The sequence below is a fragment of the Syngnathus typhle genome, linkage group LG1 (genome assembly GCF_033458585.1).
Source record: "Syngnathus typhle isolate RoL2023-S1 ecotype Sweden linkage group LG1, RoL_Styp_1.0, whole genome shotgun sequence".
NCBI lineage: Eukaryota > Metazoa > Chordata > Actinopteri > Syngnathiformes > Syngnathidae > Syngnathus > Syngnathus typhle.
Window position 1 is genome coordinate 5,796,817 of NC_083738.1, and position 23,140 is coordinate 5,819,956.

General features: G+C 42.4%; 1 protein-coding gene across 2 annotated transcripts in view; it reads left to right on the top strand.

Moving 5' to 3' along the window:
• The window catches only part of LOC133161945 (serine/threonine-protein phosphatase 2A 55 kDa regulatory subunit B beta isoform), a 55,354-nt gene that overhangs the window by 20,856 nt on the left and 11,358 nt on the right, over positions 1-23,140 (top strand). The window contains exons 1-6 of one of the 2 annotated variants that reach the window (XM_061290708.1): positions 5,500-6,049; positions 15,077-15,174; positions 16,450-16,615; positions 17,291-17,403; positions 18,747-18,924; positions 19,041-19,205. In XM_061290708.1, coding sequence (XP_061146692.1) covers positions 5,980-6,049; positions 15,077-15,174; positions 16,450-16,615; positions 17,291-17,403; positions 18,747-18,924; positions 19,041-19,205 — 790 coding nt within the window. In that variant the 5' untranslated portion in view covers positions 5,500-5,979. Of the gene's footprint in view, positions 1-5,499; positions 6,050-15,076; positions 15,175-16,449; positions 16,616-17,290; positions 17,404-18,746; positions 18,925-19,040; positions 19,206-23,140 lie in introns of those variants that run through there. The other variant, XM_061290700.1, reaches the window with a different exon arrangement.

Consider the following 23,140-nt stretch of genomic DNA (forward strand, 5'->3'; position numbering starts at 1 on the left):
TTATGGTGATTCTATTCCTACTGTGTGTTTTGTTACTTAAGAATCTTTACTTGTGTTTAGACTTTGGTTCACGATTGTTTCAAAGTGTTTTGTTTCACTTTTGTTTGGTTTTGGAGAATAAGTCAATTTTCATACACCTGGACTAGGATCAACTTTTTTACCACCCTCTCCAAATTTGTGACGTTTCTAGTTTTCTACCAGCCAATGTCACGTGAACAAAATAACTGAGACAGTCGATTATGGTTGTGCTGTGGTGTTATTTAGCAGGACAAAACACTCGCATTAACCCAGCACACATTGCGTAGTTGTTAAATTGCAGCTTTTGGAGTTGTGGGTTTCTCCAGGCTTGCTTTTTGACTAATTAAAGACTAATTTTTTTCATATTGTCGGTGTAATGTGAATGGATAGCGTGGAATGTAGAGACCACGACCGCCTCATTGTTAATGGTTCTTGGTTTGTATCTCAGTTCAGAGGTTTTTATATGGTGTTTGCTTGCTCTTCCTGTCCAGTTTCCTGCCACATTCCCAAAACATGCATGCAACCACCTGAGATAAATGCCAACTCATCTTTGATCCTGAACAGGACAAGCAGTGCAATAACAATAATAATAATAATAATGATGATAATAATAATGATAATAATAATGATAATAATAATAATGATCATAAGTGACTAGTCAGTGTACACTCTTGGCTTGTAGTATATTGGCATAGTAAAGCATATCTTTTTCTATGTTATGATTCTACAATCTCTGTGGTTCTTAAATTGCCTTGCTACACTTATCTGGACGAAATTTTAAGTGAATGTGGGCTGTCAGTGCTGATGTTCCTACGCCTACATACGATGTGCACCTACAGTATGTTGGTTGGTATGTAGACAGCGCCCTTGCACTCGAATCCCTGAGTCAAGCAATTACCTCCCATCAAGGAAAGCAATTGAGCATGACTAAAATATCATGCTCTGTGATTGTCCCGATATACGTTTGGACCGGTAGAATCTAATTTAACCCACTTTGTCGAGGAGAATTGAGGACACGCTTTCCAATTTTCCTTTGCGCCCCCCTGAGGATTTCCTGCAAGGGTGAAGCACAGCGGCCATGCCGTATAGATGCGCTGTCACAGGTCTTTACCCAGCAGACGTGCAGTGCAATGAGAAAGTGAAGGAAGGAGTAATGAGCCATGGGATGCAGAACTTGAGGTCCTTCATGAGAAAATGGTTATCGATCTTAGGTCATGTAAGGGGGCCAATTTACGAGGAACAGTGTTATTGTTCTGAGCCACTTCCCTTTAGTCCGGCGGCCATTTGGTGCCGTCACATTTGCAACCGTCTCGAGACAAGTGCGAGGGGGTGGGCGGAATTGATGAGAGGAGATCTGATTGAAATATATGTGCACAAGTGTGCATATTGTGCAAGTGATTTCAGCATTGTCTAACTGATATCAATTCCATTCACTTGCGCAGCTCAACTGGAACTCAGCTGACTTCTCCGTGGCAGAGTATCTCTATTGTCCTTGGAGATCCTGTTTAAATATTGATAGAGCCGGGAAACACCGCGGACCACTCAGTCAGATCCGAGAGGTCAAGGATGGAAGCGTTTTTCCACAAATTTCATTATGGGAGCAGAGGACTGTAGAGAGGGAAGCACACAACCTCCCAATTCTCCAACAGCTTTTATTATTCCCTGCATGGATAATACCCGATAATGTATTCCAGTGAAGGTGCAGGTTGATGGTGTGTAAAATAGCATAGGTTGAAAGGAACTGTTTTTTTCTCTTTTTTTTTAAAGCCTCCTTTACTCACAGCCAGATTCCCATTAGAGGTGTAGCAGAGGATCTGATGAGCAAATGGTCCTGTGGATTAGAGAGCTAATGCATTTAAGAGAGGGGGGTCCCCAATCCCTTTATTGCTGTTGCTACTGCTGCTTTGTACTGGGGGGGAGGCTCGCACGAGGGGTGATACCTAGTCCCTTTGTGGAAGCGAAAAGATTTAGCTTTAAATTAGCAGATAAGAGCAGGGATGCAATGCTTCTCTCACATCCACAAAGAGCCGTCAAAGATTATGGGAGGCCCAGGAGTGGGTGCATAGTGACATTATTAAACTGTAAATGAGATCTTTCGAATTTGAGCTGTAGACGGCAGCCCTGCTAATCTAATTAATCAGCGTCTGGGCTCCTTTGTTTTTATTTTTTTGCATCCTCTTTTCTTAACAAACACGTTTTTCTGCCTTTGTGCTTACATTTCTTTGAATACACTACCAGGCACTTTTTCTGAAAGCTTCTGTTCTCTTTTCTGAAGGAATACGGTACGAATGTCTCTTTAGAAAAAGTAACAATACTAGCACGGGTGTCAAAATCATTTTTATCGTGCGCCACTTCGTCGTTACGACTTTCATCAGAGCGCCGTCATGACAGTGATACCAAATAAATGTTTAATTGTCTCGTATTATTACATATACACACCTAATAGATTGATTACCGTGATTTTCCATGCAAAATACGCCCCCGTGCATAATACGCACCCTAAAAATGGGACGTCGATGCTGGAAAAAAGCCTGTACCCATGTATAATACGCACCCAAATTTTGACTCTTACTTAAGTCCGTAAACGTAAAATTATTTCTGAAAAAAGATCATCTTTGGTAACAACCGGATGTTATTCTGCCGGTCAGTATCACTGCGCATGCGCTAGCAAACTCGATAGAGAAGAAATGTTTCGGATTTGTGTAGGGTACATTGTGACAGCAAACGAGCAGGTGATCGAGCAAGCGTCTGATACGAGAGCATTGTGTTCGTATGGAGCGTGTTTGAAGTGAACAGCAGAGAAGAAAGGAACAAGGCAAAGTGTTGTGAAATAAAATATTACCTGTAATACGCATTTTGTTATTTGCTGATTGAAACTGCTAATTAAACTGTGAATAGGTAGAGAACTGAACTCTCGCTCTTTATATAGCTGACGTGTCTTGCGCATCCGTTCTGCGCATACTGTCATGGCGGCCTCCGTATGATATCCGGTCTGCGATGGAGATTAAAAAACAAACAATATTTGACAATAACACACCATCAAGGATTGCATCATCGCATCAAACGATGTGTGGTCAATTATGAATTTTACTGACTAAGTGTGTTGGGCAGGATGGCTGAATGCGATGCGCGATTGACAACAAACAAGAAGAAAGGTGTGATTTCAAGTTTTATTTCGAGGGAGATTTTCTTCAAAAATTGTTGTACCCATGCATAATGCACACCCCAGATTTTAAGACAATAAATTAGTTACCGTATTTTCCGCCCTATAAGGCGCACCTAAAAACCAATTTTTTTATCAAAAGTCGACAGTGCGCCTTATAGGCCGGTGCGCCTTATATATAGATCAACTGATGAATTGATGAAGAAAATGGATGGATATGGAAGGGGAACATAGGTAAGTAGTACCACTGCGTTAGATCGAACTTTAGTCAGTTCTGATCATTTTATAGGAGATCGTTTGAGAAACGCGATTGTTTACACTTTGCTGAGGCTCATGGGAGATTGCGAGCTGAGGCTCATAGGAAATTGCGGATGGCTAATGCTATAACGATAGCTGCTATACGCGTGAGGCTATTTCATGTCAAATTAAGCTGCTCTGTTAATGTTTCGGGTAAATCTACGGATCGATATGGAAGGGAAACATAGGTAAGTGGTACCAATGCGTTAAAGCGAACTTTAGTCAGTTCCGATCATTTTATAGATCGTTTGAGAAACGCGATTGTTTACAGAGGGCTCGTTGGTTATTGGCTAGTGGGTGCATACCGCAACCCTAGTCAACCTCAGTTTGTTGCAGTAACGCTTCTATTTTATGCGCCTTATAGTCCGGTGCGCCTTATATATGGACAAAGTTTTAAAATGGGCCGTTCATTGAAGGTGCGCCTTATAACCCGGTGCGCCTAATAGGGCGCAAAATACGGTACATTTTGCGCATTATGCATGGGAAATCATGGTACTAGTTTTGGAATCAGAACTAAGATTTTCTCCAGTTATAGTTCAAATTACTGTAAAAAGAGTAAAAAAAAATCTCAACGTTATTATTTATTGCACATGCAAATTAAGAATTATGGTACAGATTTTAGCAAGAACCATGGGAGTTGACTTAATTCGATCTTGTGGGCCATATGGAATGACATGGCGGGCCAGATCCGGCTCCGGGCCTTGAGTTTGACACCTATGCAATAGAGCCTTGCATGCTGCTACTAACATTTTAGTGACTGAATCAAAACTGAATACATGTGCATTCACATCTTCTGCAAAATGGTGAATGCAAAATGGTGAATGAAAGTTTCATCTGTGTTTAAGGATCAGGTTGTTGCTGACGTATCTGTTTTGAACAGCTTTTCAGTGTAGTCTGTGTTCACCTGGACAACTGGCACAGAACCTTGACCTCAAACCTTCTCAAACGTATTTTGAGGGCGTGTGAGCCATGTGATCTCGTGTGATGGCATTTTTCATGCAACTTTAGAGTCAGTAAATGTAGGGGCCATTATGCCCAGTGGACACCTGCTATTCACAGGGATAGGGCCCACGATTAACGCCCAGGTTGCCTTCCAACCCCTGCTCCCCAAAAATAGATGACAAAAAAATCATTGATGAATATGTGAATTTGCGGGTGTGGAACTGCAAGTTCGATGAGCGATTATTAACACAGAACGTCATAGGTAAGTGACATGAAGTGTAACGAGCCACACGCCTTATCAGTAAAGAAAAAGTACAAGACATCTGGCTCGTGGGCAGTAAAGACAATTTGAAGCAGAATTTAAACAGCTTAATGAACCAGAGCTAATGTCATTAGTGGTGTTTCTATGTCATAATAATTGACTTTATTCAAAATGTCACTGTTGCACTTAACTGCATCCTTCATTTCCTGCTACAAGAATGATCACCAACAGTGCATTTTCTTAAAAGGAAGAGTAAACTGTTGAACTTTCATTTTTATATTCCCACATAACCTCAGCAGTTTTATGTTGCATATTGTTCCCTTGCTTGTACCCTATGCGTTAGTGAATACAAAACCAAGGGACGTCCAAGTCAGTACCATCATTCACCTTAAGGTGCCTGTGACACTTTGATCATTTCACCCCAAAACATTAGGACCTAAAAGTGCCACTTCCTACAAGTTTCCCTAATGAATGTTCATTTCAAATGCCATGAATTGGAGAAACGTGCAGCGAGAGTAGTTGGCCCGTGCAGAAGGGTTTATAAATGGTCGAGCAGGGTTTAAGAGGCAACCTGCTACCAGAACATAAGGCTGCTGTCAGCTTAATACGCGCTATCGTGACTAGTGGTCATCAGCATATCACATTAGCAGTTTGCGTCTGCGTGTCTCCCAGCCTGCATGGGAGGGGCTGCTAAAGTGCGGGGGCAGCAGCGCGCGCGCGTGAGTGCGGTTCCCTGCATGCATAGTGAGTCAGCTCCGTCCGTGAATGAGAACAAGACGGCCGTTTTCGACTCGGATGAATTGTAACGAAATCACCGTAGGGGTGACGAACTTGGCAATACAGGAGAGAGCTAGCTGTGTTGGCTCATAATCCCCCCCGCCCTGCTGGCTCTGGGAGGTGGCAGCAGAGTCATCCGAGACCTGAAGTCAAATCCTGGAAAGGAGATTTATGACTGCGCCGCAACACCTTCACTTGAGATTTTTCTCCATTTTTTTTTTTGTCGCGCATCATTCAATGGCGATTAACGTGAAGCAGAGGACGACATTTCAAAAGCACTTACATTGAAGAAGAGGCTGCGGAACAATTATTCGAAGCGCCACCGGGCACCGTTTGATGCGTTTTGACGTGGGGAACATCACCTGATCAGTGAGTCGACTATTTGATCGCAGTCGTTCCACCACAGATCTGGAGCCATGACAGGCGCCCCGCTGGTTCCACGGCCCGCCTGCTGACGGTACCTTGCCAGGATGGGAGAGAGGTCTGCCGCTGTCAGGATCTCCAAGCAGCCGATTTATCAATGGAGGAGGAGAGCGACACCCGCAAAATTAACAGCAGCTTCCTTCGCGACCACAACTATGCAACAGAAGGTATTTCAATAATAGCCCTTCACTGTGCGTATGCGTGGTTCTTTTTTATTTATTTTTATCTTAATTAAGAAATCAATTACATTTGTCTAGTCACTCTCCTAATGTGATAACACAAGGTAGCATTCACACGAAGCATCATCAGGGAGTTGCCTGGGGGGAAATTAAAGATGATAAGGTGCTGTCCAGGCAGTCAGGTTATTTTAGGATGAGCCACGCTGTAATCTGTGTGGACGACCGCCTAAGCATAGGGGGATAAATCTTCCAAGGAGTCCATTGTGAACACTTGATGCTGTGGAAGATCCTGAATAAAGAATGACGCATATTATGAAGCAAGAAAACAAAAGTCTAAATTTGTCCTAACTAGTTTTTTAGCTTGTCCATTGCTTCGTTCAGTGCTGATATAATAGAGTGAGGAATCATTTGTATCATTTTGATTTCAGAGAAAATGGAAGCAATAAATGTCTCACTCTCACTCCCTCATTTTTTCCTTTGCATGCGCAAGCACATACACTGTTAAAAGAGCATTGAACAATAGCTGTTATTGCTGCTTCAGACCAATAATTGCTGCTCCTGTGTGTGCGTGTTATCCTCCATGACCACGCATCAGGCTCTTGATTATCTGCCTGTTAACCGTTTGATGCTTAATAGTTCCCTCATGTTCCACCAATCATTTGGGCAAGCTGCGCGCTCAACATAAAAACATTTCAGCTAAAGACATTCATTCATCAAATCATTCGTCTTGCTCTGCCTCCATAATTATGCAGATTGGTTTGTACATTTTCATGGCTGAGGTGGGATGGGTAAAATAACAATAATAACTTGCAGCAATTAACTAAATGGGGCATGATGCCATGCATCATTTTAATAGTGATTTTGAAGTTTTTTTTATATATAACGTACAGCAGGGGTGCCCAATACGTCAATCGCGATCTCCTGGTCAGTCGCGATGGAAATGTGGGTAGATTGCGTGGGATTAAAAAGTAGGGGATGAATCACAGGCTATTAGGCGATCAGATTTCTCATCGTATTTTAATTTATTTATTTGAATTTAGATAATAATTTTTTTGACACACGGCTTTCCAGGCTTTCATTTTAGATACAGCCTAAGTGTTTTTTGGCGCATTTTTGAACGATAAATTTTGTTCCTGGGCATGTGCTGATTTGCAGGGTGGCTCAAAAGCCACACTGAGGCTACAGGAGTGGCAAAGGCTGAAATACAGTATTTTTATTTCAATGTAGTTGAGGTACTGGCTGACTGGGATTCCTCATACACCCAGAGCAGGAGAGTGTGAAGTTGAGGGTGGACGTAATGGATATCTTTGTTTGCGTCGAGAATAAATACTGGAGCTTCTTCCAGCTGGTGATTTCGTCTGACACCTTCAAATGAGTCCCAGGCTTTTCCTTGTTTTGTCAAAAGAAGGTGGATGAGAAGGACACAGGTTGTAAACGTTGCCCAGCCTGTGGCCCATCTGTGCTTTTCAAACACACCGAGACTACTTTTGTTTCATTTTATTGCTTTAATTTATGATCGTCACAGCTCATAGATCACGAGTGGGTGTGCGTGTGTCTATTTGTCCTTTCCTTGCTTTCCCTAAGTGATATGAAGTCAGACTTCAGCCAAAAAAGAGCAGGTGTCAGGGTCTACATCTAGTCCTCATGATTCACACACACGCGTGTTCCATCAGGCCTAGCCCATTCAGACCACACACAGATGCACACAAACACACACGCACGCACGCGCACACACACACGCGCGCACACACACGCACACACACAAAGACAAGTCTCTGATGAGTGGTAAGCGAGCTTGACTGCCACCCCTTCCGACCCCCCACCCTCAACACCCTATGCTTGTCCATAGCAGCAGGAGCCTGTAATGATGTCACATTTTAATGATGTCAATGGCGCTGACCTTTGCCTTGCACCAATCCCATGCCTGGCTGAGTCTGTGGCCAGTTACACTGATGAGACGAGATGTCAGCACCTATACATTCCCAGTCACTTTACGCACCTCCTGTCTGAGCATCAGCATTATTTCAATGGAGGAAAATGATATTATGGTCTGGTTTGCTAGACCCTGCAGCAGCCACCTGCAGATGGCACATCGATGGATAATGACAACTGGATAAATGGCTATTGGATTCATGACTGCATGTCTGCCTGTTAATGTGAGCGCAAATTTAATGTTATGCCCTGACAATACAGACCAGTGATCAATTTAATAGTCTCAACCTAAAAGGGTAATAAAAAATTAAAAAAAAGAGATCTGAATAGCTTCCTTACTGTAAGGCAGGACGTAGCCTAATGTCGACTTTGGTATTGATTTTTGCTCCTTTACGCAAGAATAACCTGAAAATCTTTTGGTAGGACACACGTAATCCTTTCCGCCATCTCTCCCCGGCCCCCTACTTTTTCGCATCTTATTCATACGCTTACAAGGCGTTGTGTGATGTGAAGCCTTCATCACACTGAATGCTGAGGCAGCCCCCGTATCACAGAGCTCCCAATCTTGATTGCTCCCGCTTGCGAGAGCAGCAGCAGCTCAGCTTGCCTGTGCCAAGGCAAACGGCCGGGGGCTACACTTTAGGACCCCGGCATGAAAAGACTTAGTCCACCATACCCCGAGGTCCCATCCATTATTCACCGCGAAACGTTCATAACACCTCGCCTCGCCATGTAGTGCCAGTCGAATAATGTGTGTGTGCGTATGGAGCAGATGAGGGGGGGGGGGGTCTTAATGGCAAGCTGTGAAGTTGGGGCAAGTCGCACTCCTTATCCAGCAGCTGCTTTCTTGCCCTGATTAGCTTCTTATTAAGTCTGCACCTCCATGAAAATTTAATGAGAATTTATGAAAGCGTACCCGAGGCTCCATAGCTCCATAATTGCAAATATATATATTTCTATCTCAGTTCTGTGCCCGTTTCTTGGTCAGCTAGGCGATGGGTTCGCTTTGGTGCTGCTAGCGAGAAGGCTGAACTGTTCGACCCTTCCGAGCTCAACAATGGATGAATGCATGAGCACATTTAGATAGCAGATTGCTGTGTCTTTTCTATTCTGGTGATTAAGTCAATGTAGAAACACAATTTGCGACTCTCCTGCAGACATCTCATCTTTGATTCCTTCGCCCTTGAAGACGAGATGAAAGGATTTCAGATGGAAAGCGAGAGGCGGCTTTTGTTTTGTTGGTGGATTAAAATTCACTGTGCCCCCGTTTCCCCCCCTTAATACATCACTCCTCCCTCCATTCCACCACAAATTTCCATGCAGAATCATCCAAAAAGGTTAGAAAGCCTTTTTGGAGTTTAAAATGTGCTTAAATTTATCACTGGCTTCGTCTGTCCTATGTTGTGTCTCCAGTCATTTGCCATGTGTTAATGAAGTTGGAGAAATGAGGCAGTGACACCCATTTCACCCATCCCTCTATGGAGCGTGGCGATGCACAACACCACAAAACACACACACACATGCACGAAAGGACAAAAGACGCCGCATCGCTCTCATGGGGCTGATGGAGGAGAAACCAGGTTAATTAGCTTGTTCACATCAGATTTTTACAAAGAGTCATGCTCCTCATGAACATATTTGCTTTATGCTCTTTTGCTTTGTGTGGAGCTCACAAAGCGGAATAAAGCCCTTAATCGTATGGTTGCCACGCCAGTGGGTTAGCAGCAGGGTTTGCTCAAAATTCCAATTGATCTCTTTTGTAACGTGCCTCTGAAAGGATGCTGTGATCAACTGTTTATTCTTGACAGAAAAATAATAAATGAATTGACGCTTGATATGCCGCATGTGTTGATAGAGTGGAATCTTAAAGGCCAAACACAATTGGTTCTGGTACGCTGGTCGACCTCTAATCTTAGGTTCATTTCCAAATGTACAGGCGATAATTCAATTTTTTCCCCTCTTGAGGATATTCCATGCCTTTAAAGCAGTGTGAGAGAATATTGGTGGCCACTGGCCACACATTTTTTAAACTTGGAACATGATTTCATCATTCTCACTTTTATACTCACTTTTGTTGCCAGTGGCTTAGACTTCAATAGCTGTGTGTTGAATTCCCGTTTTCTTGAGGCGACAGTATATTTACACTGTTACACAAGCAGTACACTGACCACTTGACGTTGTAGTAGGGTCGATTCTTCAGTGTTGTCACATAAAAATGGCAAATACAATGTTTTAAAAAATAACTGGGTTTTTAAAATTATTTGAATACATTTCCTTGATTGACTATGTGGAGAATTAATGAAAAGTTTTTTCCCCAAGTGTTTCGTTGTCACTGATGGTATTATGGATCACTCGCCTGTAGGCAGCAGGCTAGAAATGTGCCTTGTAAAAGGGTGCGGTCGCCTTTTTTTCTAAGTCAGCTGGTAAAGCTCCCAGCCGCTGTATCCATAAACAGGATCTGTGGTGTACAACATGGACAAATAGATAAATAGCACTGATAATGTAATGGAAGCATGTTGCTCTGAATATCCTGAGCTTCTGTTTTGATGCCAGCGTTGGCTTGAGCTCAAATAAGCATACATAGAGGAGTCGTGTGTGTGTGTGTGTGTGTGTGTGTGTGTGTGTGTGTGTGTCATTGCTCCAAAACAATTCCACATCACTTAAAACAGGTCAACAACAAAATTCAATCAGAGATGGCTTTATGGATCCCTAAAGTTTGACACCGATGCTTTAGTTTTTTGTACCAAAGCATTTTTTTTAGATATTTAAATTTTTTGTTTGACTGCTTATTATTATTATTATTATTATTATTATTATTATTATTATTATTATTATTATTATTATTATTATTATTATTATTATTATTGAAACTTGATGTCGGAGAGAAAACTCAAGGGCAAATTTGAAATCGGAGAAAAACATTGAGATAACTTTACTTCCAACTCAGATTAAAACATTTTGTAAACACTTGTTGACCACTGCTGTCAATAATTGCAATTAAGTTGAATGACAAATGAGAAGGGCTACGCTAACCATGATAATTTACCAAATCAATAAAACACACTACCTTTTGATTATAAGTGCAGCAAATGAGCTACTAATTGCTAATGTTTGCGGTATACTCCAAGACGTGGACTTCAATGTACAAGACGTGCACTGTATAAAACATTAAAAGTATTGCAGAAAGAGAATCCTATGACAACATTGCAAAAACCATAAAATCCTCTAAAAGAATTTGATTTAAATGATTCAAACCAAGCGTCAGTCTAGATAGACTCAATGCTCGCATGCAAATTGATGTTCCAAAACTAAAAAGCAAAACACATTTCTTCCCCTGTAGAACTGAGCTGCAATGACGTAGAACACAGGTTTTTGGGGCAACTTTTCAGGCTAACTTACTTTTCCCCCAAATTTTGTTCATTTTCTAACTAATGTAACCTTTCAGGGGGCTTTCCTATTTTGAGGTATCTTGCATTCATGTGCTCCTCGATAGATCAAAGAAGACGACATGCATACTGTTGGTCGTCATAGTGAAAGGAAAGAGAGCGTGACGTGAATCTTCCCCACGAGTCTGATCCTTTGACGTCGGCAGCTCAACACAAGCGGTTTAATCCTGCCCTCACCACGTCTATAACAAAGCATTCACACAACTCCATGATGCTCTCTTAACCAAAATCACTTCTCGTGCAGCCGCACAATTTGGACTGCGTGGTCTCAAGCAGCAAAGCCTCTCGGGGTGAGACTGGCTCAAAGATCGGTTTGTCTTCCACTCTGATCTGGATTTCAGGGTTGTCTTGATGTGAGCCAGGGTGTGACTATTTTCATCTGGGTATGTACCAAGGAGAGGATCTGTGCGAGCATTCATTGACCTACTTAATGCAACAAGCCACTTCCACCCACACTGGATCAGTCTTCCCCCTCCCTCCTCTCCATCACAAACAATTCTCTCAGTGTGGTGTCCTTTTCTGTTTGCCTGATGGATGCCGCATACACTGCTGTCTATAAATACATTCAATAACCCAGCACCCTGCTTATTTTCCTGGCTCCTTATTGTATTTGAGAATCAATAATACATATCTATATTTCCATCTAGTTAGTTAGGAATCGCAATTCCATATCGAATGGTCGGCGTAGGCAGATTTTAGACTGATGAATGGAAACAAGAAGAGATTTATAGTGGCTTGTCAGGTCACAGCGGCAGGCCGACGCTATTACTGGTGATGGATGTGTGTTACGTCAAGACAGAAGCACTGATCTGTCCATGTCAGACCTGGCTGGACACAATTTATAGCCTTAATCTGGTTGTGGTGTGCTGACAAACCACGCAAGTGTGGATGTGTGAGTACACTATAGAATTATATGTGAGGCTCAGAATCATCACCAATGCTGTTAATTTCCCACGAACCTACAGATGATTACAAATCAGAATTTACTGACTTGCAATTTACCCATCATGATTATGATTGCAAAATATTGCCAAGGTTTACAAGTTGACATTAGTCAGTACTTGGCTAAATTATGAGTAATTTGTGGAGTTGGTGTGTGTGTGTTAGGGGGGGCTAAACTGCTAAACATCTCCTAATGTTCTTAGCATTTGTCCTTTAAAAATATATATATATATATACAGAATTTACAGTAAAATACGAAAATAGTGATCGAAATACAACCCAGTTTTATTGTTTTCCCACTTTTCTGTGGAGCCACAATATGGCCATTCAGCAAATAAAAATCCTGTTTACCGTTTTTTTCCATGTATAATGCGCAAAATTTAACTTATTTATTGTCCTAAAACCTGGGGTGCGCATTATACATAAGTACAAAAAATATATATATATATATAAAATAAAATAAAAAATATTATTTTTTTTTATCCGGATATGATACAGAGGCCGCCATTACAGATGCGCTTTCTTCTCTGCTGTTCACTTCAAACACGCTCCATACGAACACAATGCTCTCATATTAGACGCTTGCTCGATCACCTGCTCGTTTGCTGTCACAATGTACCCTACACAAATCCGAAACATTTCTTCGCTATCGGGTTTGCTAGCGCATGCGCAGTGATACTGACCGGCAGAATAACATCCGGTTGTTCCCAACGATGATCTTTTTTCTGAAATAATTTTACGTTTATGGAGTAGGAGTCAAAATTTAGGTGCGTATTATACATGGGTACAGGCTTTTTTCCAGCATCAACATGCCATTTTTAGGGTGCGTATTATACATGGGGGCGCATTATACATGGAAAAAAACGGTAATTTAAAATTTGACAAGGTTATAAATAACTTTAGGATTCAGCCAATCAAGTACGAATTCCATCAGTGCCTGAGATAGAATCAATCTTGTCTGCTTTGAATACATTTGGATGCAGAGAGGGAAAAAAGTCATTTAGTGGTTTCATCCTGAGTTTCTGCTTCACTGACTTTTGCTGTCTGTTCGTTTTATGAAAAGACTGAAGTACGTATTGGTGTGTAAACTTGTTCAATGGCGTTCATCAATTACTGTTTCTCCTCAGTGGCTTAATGGGTTAATGATGAGGAGGAGCAGGGGAAGACTGGGGGAGTGAGAGAGAGCGTTAAAGGGGTTGAAAAGAAAACCTTGATGTGCGTGTGTTTGTGCATGTGTGTGTGTGTGCGTTTGAGGTGGCGACCTTCAGATGCACAAAGACGGAGCATTTGTTAGGGCGTGTGCCACTTGTGCACCACATCTGTGACTGGCTGGTTATTTTGCAAAATGTTAGTTTCCTGATTGAAATGTGATTGGGGCCTTGCTCCTACCCCGTCTAGTCTAGTCTAGTCTAGTCTAGTCTAGTCTAGTCTAGTCTAGTCTAGTCTAGTCTAGTCTAGTCTAGTCTGAATAGGCTTTAACAATAAAACGTGCAATTCAAAAAGGCAATGCACGTTACGAAGATACTATATTGCACACGTGAAGCTATCCTTCCTAGTCTCTTACTAGCCTCTCCATCATGCTGACCAGATTTACATGGAAACACACACACGCGCACGCACACACACACGCACACCCACACACACGCACGCACACACACATAATAAACTGGTCTGCAAGTAGTGTCTTGCGAGGACATCAGCAATCCTACGCTGGCATAATATTGGATACGAATATTTTCCCTCTATTTCTGCACTCTTGCTGAATTTCAGCTCGCATCAGCAACAAAGTCTGAGCGCTGTTGGCGCGCGCACGGATGACACACAACCACTATGACTGCTGCTTGATATGGAAATGGTCTCCATAGCAACATCCCCCTTTTCTGTTCACAAGCAGGTCCACAGAGGGTGTGGGGAGATACCAAACAACTATAGCTCTTGTCTCGCGTTCTCCTCTGACTAAAAATAATTAAAGAGGGAGGAAGCCTCTGCTGTGCAATGTGCGCAACACTTACAAAAGTAGCCTCTGGGCTGTTGACCATCACACAGCACACCACAAATATTTTAGGAGAGGAAAAGCGACTGTACCTTAAGGTGAGGTGTGGGTTATTTTTCCTGCAGGCGTAGAATGATGAACCCTAGTTAGAAATGGCATAAAGCTGAGTGAGTTTTGATGCCGATAATCTGTCCAGCCCAAAGGGCATACTGCACACTTGTAGTTCTCCAAATTAAAAAGTCTCACAAAAAAATCAGTTTCATTTCCTATCTTGTCCCCTTTGTCTGCGAAAGCTATAATAAATCTTGTATTGACTCTCATTAAAATGTGCAGGTGGACATAACGTGTATGATGCACATCTTACTAGATATCTCTTCAATGAAGCTGCAATAGGGCTGAAATCAGGGACTTGCAAAAGCATAGACCTGTTAGTGTGACAGCAAACATCCTTTCCAAAACACAAGAGTATAATTTTATAACCCATTTGGCTCTTATTCCAGAAATAATCTTTAGGATATCAGCCAATGACTGACTTAGTCTTTCTCTTTGCCTGAGGGTGTCTGAATATGTCCTTTGCGAGTTAATGCCCGAGTTCTTCAAAATTACTGTACTCTCTCATGCACATGTTTGTTGTTTTACAGGCTGATGCGCCCTGTGCACATTCATACTGACATTTCTCTCTTCCCTCTCTCTGCGCTGCAGCTGACATTATCTCAACAGTGGAGTTTAACTCATCGGGGGAGCTGTTGGCCACCGGGGACAAAGGAGGCAGAGTGGTTGTCTTCCAGAGAGAGCAGGAGGTAGGAAGCAACACGGGTCATCGTGGTACTTGGATATACCTTGACAGCAATGTCTGAAATTCAAGATGCTGATATTAAACATACACAAAGTGCTTGTAAAGAATGTCAGATAATCAGCGCCAGGGCTGTGGACTCGTCTGGACGACTGGTCTTTGAATGCACCCCGCTTCAATGGCAGAACGCGGATGAATTTAAAGACATCAAATGAGAATAATCCTTTATAAAAATTAAAATTGACTGACGCAAACGTGAGTTCTTCATGTTTTTATTGAAAACAACATAGTGGTGACGCCGTACAACATTAGTTTTTCGCTATAATTCGGTATAATTCGAGGTAGCCCACCCTCACCCAAAGTTAAGGTTTCATGGGAATATTATTGTCATAATTGTCTGGACCATATATGATAATTGTTTAATGGTAGTTATTGATAGATCTTGAAGATGTCAAGTTATAGGTGCATATAGCACGTTCATTGTAAGAGGGGAAGAGATGTTGTGTATTTTGGGCTCAAATTCCGTAGTAGAAAAACCCCGGAAGTGGGATGGGCATTCTGTGTTGTTGTGGTACGCCCTGTGAATGCACTGTGAGTAAGGAATAAAGCAGTTATCATTCACGTCGTTGTCCGACCTATTCTTGCTATCTAAGAACCTGGAAAATAGTAAGGATATAACATATATCACGGGTCATTACGACGAGTTTGGTGGAGTTTTTACTGCTTCTTCCAACTCCTACCGCGCTGACTGTAACCTGACACTCTCTGGCTGCGTCTTGCCTCTTTTTTTTATTGTCGGACTCGGTGGACTCGGTCAAAATCAGCACCGAGTCCGGCAAAAATGACAGAGTCCGACCGAGTCCCCGAGTCCGAACCGAGTCCACAGCCCTGATCAGCGCAGTTCAAATGATACAAATTCAGTTCAACAAGACTGTATGTTAATCCCAAACAGAAAACTTGTTTTGAAAAAGGGAACAGGAAAAACATACTGATCATGTCAACTGGAAGACATTAAGTTGCTTAGCATTATTAACAACAAAGAACAATCGCAAAAAAATGCATACTTCTTTTTTGTTTGCGTCGATCTCATTAGATTGTGCAGTTGATAATATTTGGTATCTAGATCTGCATGAATCTTATATCACAAAGAGGTTTTGCTGTTTGCAGCTTGATCAAGTGCAGAGCCTAATTGATCATTGCAAAATGTCGTTTTTGTAGTCACTTGAAATCTACAGAAAAAAAGGTCAATCTAATTTTTTATATTATTTTTTCAACTTTGCAGAGTAAAAGTCAGCCCCAGCGTCGAGGGGAGTACAACGTTTACAGCACGTTCCAGAGCCATGAGCCCGAGTTTGACTACCTGAAGAGTTTGGAGATAGAGGAGAAGATCAACAAGATCAAATGGCTTCCGCAGCAGAACGCCGCCTACTTCCTGCTCTCAACTAATGGTCAGTTATTGATTCTGACATTCCAGTCAAAACAAAAAGGGTTGGTGACACTAATGTCACAGAAATGATCTCACCTGCTGGTGTGAACGTGTTTGTGTTCCACTCGGTCAAGCGCGTGCCACCGACAGAAGGCTTTAAATTGAGAGTTTCATGCATGACTACAGCAGTGCACTGAGACACGCGCACATATCAAATCATATCATCTTTGCACTTGCGCCTCAACATCAGCGGAGGAGACATCTTGCAGATTGCGGCCGTCATGCATGGTTGCTACGGAAGCGCTGACGGAGGGTGGAGCAGATGGCAGAGGGTCCTGCGGCGATAGCACCGCCGCACTGACACAATATACATGACAGATATTGAAAAAAAAAAAAAAAAAAACGAGGGACAATCTGACTGCTGCGCTGCCACCATCTTCTCACTGGACCGAGAAGATGAGATGTAACTGATGTTTGGAATGCAAAATTGGAATGCGCCCAGATGGCTCTTTTAGGGCGGAGGATGTCGTCAACTTGTAGATTGCTATCAGTGATATCACATTCCACGCCACCATTCATCATCCTGCACTACATGCCAGATTGGATTCCCCAACCCCCGCAGATCCGTCTTGGATACAAGATTGACTGTATCATGCGACCGTGTGATTTGAAGTATTATTTTTTTTTCATTTCTCAGATAAAACGGTGAAGCTGTGGAAAATCAGTGAACGGGACAAACGGCCAGAGGGCTACAACCTAAAGGATGACGACGGGCGCATCAGAGACCCGTTCACCATCACATCACTACGAGTAAGCTCGTGCGCGAAAATCTGATTGTTCACCTGTTTGTTTGTTTGTTTGTTTTAGCCGATATTTCTACATTCCGGTTAATCCACTCTTTCTACATCTACACCAAAATGTCAAAGAATTAAGGGCAAATTACACGTTTTAGTTTTACACTTTACCTTTTTCTGGTCACAGAGAGTGAAAAGACAAGAAATGAATGATCGATATGTGCATTGAGGAAGACCATGGAGGAATCATCTTTTCACCACCGCTCTTGTAATCTGCCCTGCTGCCTTTCTCATCATGAGAGGGAACTCACGTAGGACAGTGTGTGTCATCGTAGATTAGTGCTGTGTCTGCACCTCTTTGTCTGGCTTGCTAGGGGATCATAGAGGACAGACTGCGACTGTGGAAATCTTGTTTGCATGTGCAGAGGCATTGGCGGTAGAGTGTAGCTGGAATTTCATACCATATATTTGGGAAATATGAGCATACAGTGCTTAAAAATATACAAATACACTTCCAAGTGATATGATGCTGTATTGAGCAAACTGCAAAATCTTGCATGTAGTCTTCTATGAGGAGGAAGTTTATTGAGAAGTGGTACGGGCCAGCTGAGCATAGTGTAAGTGTCAGCGTAGGGTGTCTGTGGGTTAATGTGGCCCACGTCTCTCTGGACAGCCAGTGAAAGACATGGAAATGAAGTGACGGCCGTGGAGATGCAGCAGCCCGCTGAGGTGGCGCGCCTCTCTGTCAGTGCTAGCGTCGGACAAGAGAAAAGGAGGGAAGAAGCTGTCGATTTGTTCTACCCGCTTTCTCCCCTACCCTCTTTCTTTGTTTGGGTTTTATCTGGCCAAAGGGGGCTGCCGTCACACATGGGCTGGGGAATCTTTGAATGCATAGCGTGTTTGTGTGTGCGTATACAAAGTATGTGTGATTGTGGTTGCACGAGCGTTATTTTTCACTTGTCATTCCTCAGCGGCACTTATTGACACCCTTCGGGTATCTCTCTCTTCTAACGTTGCACCCTTTACTTCCTCGTGCACACATAAATCATAGGAGATTATTATATTTGATAAATCTGATAGATCTGATAAATACAGTTCATCAAATAGTTGCCTCCAGCGCGTGCATGGCTCCCTGCCCGTCATTAAATGTCACATGCAAACACAAGGTTGGGGTTCATACACACACACACACACACACACACACACTTGCACGCGTCGTCTGCAATTTGAAAAAGAAAAGAAAAAACACAGATCAGCAAAGCTAGCTTCAGAGAACATGACTGGTCAGTGATGCTGACCACACGTGAGCCTTCATAACATGTCTTTTCCGTTATTTTTTTTGTTTCTCCATCTTTCCAGGTGCCGGTGCTGCAACCGATGGATCTGATGGTTGAAGCCACAGCCAGGCGAGTGTTCAGCAACGCCCACACCTACCACATCAACTCCATCTCTGTGAACTCTGACCTCCAGACGTTCATCTCCACCGATGACCTCCGAGTGAACCTGTGGAATCTGGAGATCACTGACCGCAGCTTCAGTATCCTCTTTGCTCGCTAAGTTTCGAATGTTGGCTTTCGTTCAGCTTCCTAACTTAATACTATACAGAAGCTCTCGCTTAGCAATTGCAGTTCTTCCTTAGATCTTCCTTTTCAGACATTGTGGACATAAAACCAGCTAATATGGAGGAGCTGACTGAAGTGATCACCTCAGCAGAGTTTCATCCCCAACACTGTCACACTTTTGCATACAGCAGCAGCAAAGGCTCAATAAGACTTTGCGACATGAGGCAAGCTGCACTCTGTGACAAGCACTGCAAATGTGAGTACCAGCAGAGAGATACAGTTCACAAATTGGATTAAATATAATCATGCTGAATACACTAAGGGTTGACTTTAATTGCCAGGTATTTTGTTTGATATTTTATGACACGGCATATTTATTTTCAAACACATCTCAGGGAGCAATGCAGTAAGTTCCAAGCTATAATAATAAATATACTGTTGAACGGATATGTTTTCACAATGGCAAGATAATCTGACATGAATTTGTTGTAATATTGTCATCCAATGCAGTGTTGTATAAATTGCGTGAATGCTTTCGCCATTTAAGTGTTATTACCGTATTTTCCGCCCTATAAGGCGCACCGGGGTATAAGGCGCACCTTCAATGAACGGCCCATTTTAAAACTTTGTCCATATATAAGGCGCACCGGCCTATAAGGCGCATAAAATAGAAGCTTTACTGCAACAAACTGAGGTTGACTAGGGTTGCGGTCTGCACCCACTAGCCAATAACCAACGAGCCCTCTGTAAACAATCGCGTTTCTCAAACAATCTCCTATAAAATGATTGGAACTGACTAAAGTTCAATCTAACGCATTGGTACTACTTACCTATGTTTCCCTTCCATATCGATCCGTAGATTTACTCGAAACATTAACAGCGCGGCCTATTTTGACATGAAATAGCCTCGCGCGTATAGCAGCTATCGTTATAGCATTAGCCATCCGCGATTTCCTATGACCCTCAGCTCGCAATCTCCCATGAGCCTCAGCAAAGTGTAAACAATCGCGTCTCTCAAACGAGCTCCTATAAAATGATCAGAACTGACTAAAGTTCGATCTAACGCATTGGTACTACTTACCTATGTTTCCCTTCCATATCGATCCGTAGAATTACTCGAAACATTAACAGAGCAGCCTATTTTGACATGAAATAGCCTCGCGCGTATAGCAGCTATCGTTATAGCATTAGCCATCCGCAATTTCCTAAGATCCTCAGCTCGCAATCTCCCATGAGCCTCAGCAAAGTGTAAACAATCGCGTCTCTCAAACGAGTGCCTATAAAATGATCAGAACTGACCAAAGTTCGGTCTAACGCATTGATACTACTTACCTATGATTCCCTTCCATATCATTCCGTAGAATTACTCGAAACATGAACAGAGCAGCCTATTTTGACATGAAATAGCCTCGCGCGTATAGCAGCTATCGTTATAGCATTAGCCATCCGCAAAAACCAATGACCCTCAGCTTGCAATCTCCCATGAGCCTCAGCAAAGTGTAAACAAACAATCGCGTCTCTCAAACGAGCTCCTATAAAATGATCAGAACTGACCAAAGTTCGATCTAACGCATTGGTACTACTTACCTACGATTCCCTTCCATATCAATCCGTAGAATTACTCGAAACATGAACAGAGCAGCCTATTTTGACATGAAATAGCCTCGCGCGTATAGCAGCTATCGTTATAGCATTAGCCATCCGCAAAAACCAATGACCCTCAGCTGGCAATCTCCCATGAGCCTCAGCAAAGTGTAAACAAACAATCGCGTCTCTCAAACGAGCTCCTATAAAATGATCAGAACTGACTAAAGTTCGATCTAACGCATTGGTACAACTTACCTATGTTTCCCTTCCATATCGATCCGTAGATTTACTCGAAACATGAACAGAGCGGCCTATTTTGACATTAAATAGCCTCGCGCGTATAGCAGCTATCGTTATAGCATTAGCCATACGCAATTTCCTATGAGCCTCAGCTCGCAATCTCCCATGAGCGTCAGCAAAGTGTAAACAATCGCGTCTCTCAAACGAGCTCCTATAAAATGATCAGAACTGACTAAAGTTCGATCTAACACATTGGTACTACTTACCTATGTTTCCCTTCCATATCGATCCGTAGATTTACTCGAAACATTAACAGAGCAGCCTATTTTGACATGAAATAGCCTCGCGCGTATAGCAGCTATCGTTATAGCATTAGCCATCCGCAAAAAAACATGACCCTCAGCTCGCAATCTCCCATGAGCCTCAGCAAAGTGTAAACAATCGCGTCTCTCAAACGATCTCCTATAAAATGATCAGAACTGACTAAAGTTCGATATAACGCATTGGTACTACTTACCTATGTTTCCCTTCCATATCGATCCGTAGATTTACTCGAAACATTAACGGAGCAGCCTATTTTGAAATGAAATAGCCTCGCGGGTACAACAGCTATTCGGTGACGCCCCCTGACTACAGTTACCGTAATGCTGGGAAGCGATGCGACCTTGTAATTTACTAGTCGTACTAAAACGTACTAAAACATTTTGGCAGAGCACTGTGTACAACCAGTATGGATCAACAAATTCATCACTTGATCCATATATAAGGCGCACCGGGCTATAAGGCGCACTGTTGACTTTTGATAAAAATTTAGGTTTTTAGGTGCGCCTTATAGGGCGGAAAATACGGTACATTTTTTTGTCCACTCATTGTTTGACATGCTTCTACATCCACATTATCCATCCATTCACATACTTGCTGTTTCAACATATTCCAAACCATTCATGGCTACAGGCTCTTATTTTTCTCAGTTTTCCCAAAATTCAATATTCACATGAAAAATTCCCCCCCATAATTTGGGCCGTTCAACTAAAATATTTGCATTGTTCCCATTTGAAATTTAAACACTCAGCTTATTCAGTTTACTTTTGGAACACTTTCCCACTGTCGCCAAAATCAACATTTTCACAACCAAAATCCCCACCAAAACGTTCCCCTTTCATTCCCAATGACACATTCAACAAAACAGATTCCAAACAACTTTCACATTTGTCATAGAAAACATTCAGCACATTTCAATTACCACAGTGTCGATTTTCAACATGCCAAAAACTTGGAGTCCCCCCCCAAAGAGGTGGTTGACAGCTGTAAAATCAAATCCTCTAGTGTCGGGGCAGAGAGGCAAGACAACAACAACCAATGCAGCCTCTATGGTCAAAACAGTTTGTTTACTTTGAACAGAGAATAACTCAAGACAAGAGATACAAGCCCAATAACAAAAAAATGTCCGCTGGAAAGAATAGAAGAAGGAGAAAAACAGTGCAGGAAGATATACAAACAATAAGCAAGGAGATAGAGAGCACAGACTCATTAGAAGAGCGTACAGTAGGGAATTAGTTGATTCAGCTAAGACACAGGAAATACTGTGTGAAATGAGTGAGACACATACATACATTATTGTGTGTGTGCGTGGCGTTATATTGTTGCAAGTTATTGTGTACTGCTAAATAAAAAGCTGGAAGTGAGTGGAGAAAAGCACGCACTCTGACAGTCCATTTTTTCAGCTCGGCTTTGTGTGACTGACACGCAGCCGTTCCTCTGTTCAATATGCCACCACTGATAACCCATCAATGAATCCCAGTGTGTGTCTCCAACAATGGATGGCCAAGCCTCTGAGGCTTAACATCATATGCAAGCACCTAAATTGAATGAATAATGAATACATTGACATTTTAAGCGGGCGGAAGAATCAATAGCTTGAGAGGAACCACATTTAGCCTTCGTGGACACACCTTATTGTCCAATCATGTCCGTCGTTTCCTCCGATGGATTGACTGGAGCATGTGTTAACTAACATGGCCTGTTGGGATGCACGGTGCTTTTCTGCTCAGTAGGAAATGTTGGAATTGTGAGGATCATGGAGTGACTGTGCGCCACAAAGAGCCTCCACACATGCATTGTAGGTGGGTGTTAGCCTCAGGCCAGGACTAGTAACATTGACCCTATGATAAAAATCCATATGTAGCCTCATGAATGCCGTATTTCCATGCAATAATCTTCCAAGTATGGCAAATAAATAAGCATATTAATCATAATGTGCTCACGTTCACATACGCACGGCCGTAACTCACTGAGGTGAAATTAATCAGTGTTAGCCAAAAGATGAATGGAAGGATGAACAGAGGGAGAAGCAAATGCCAAAGA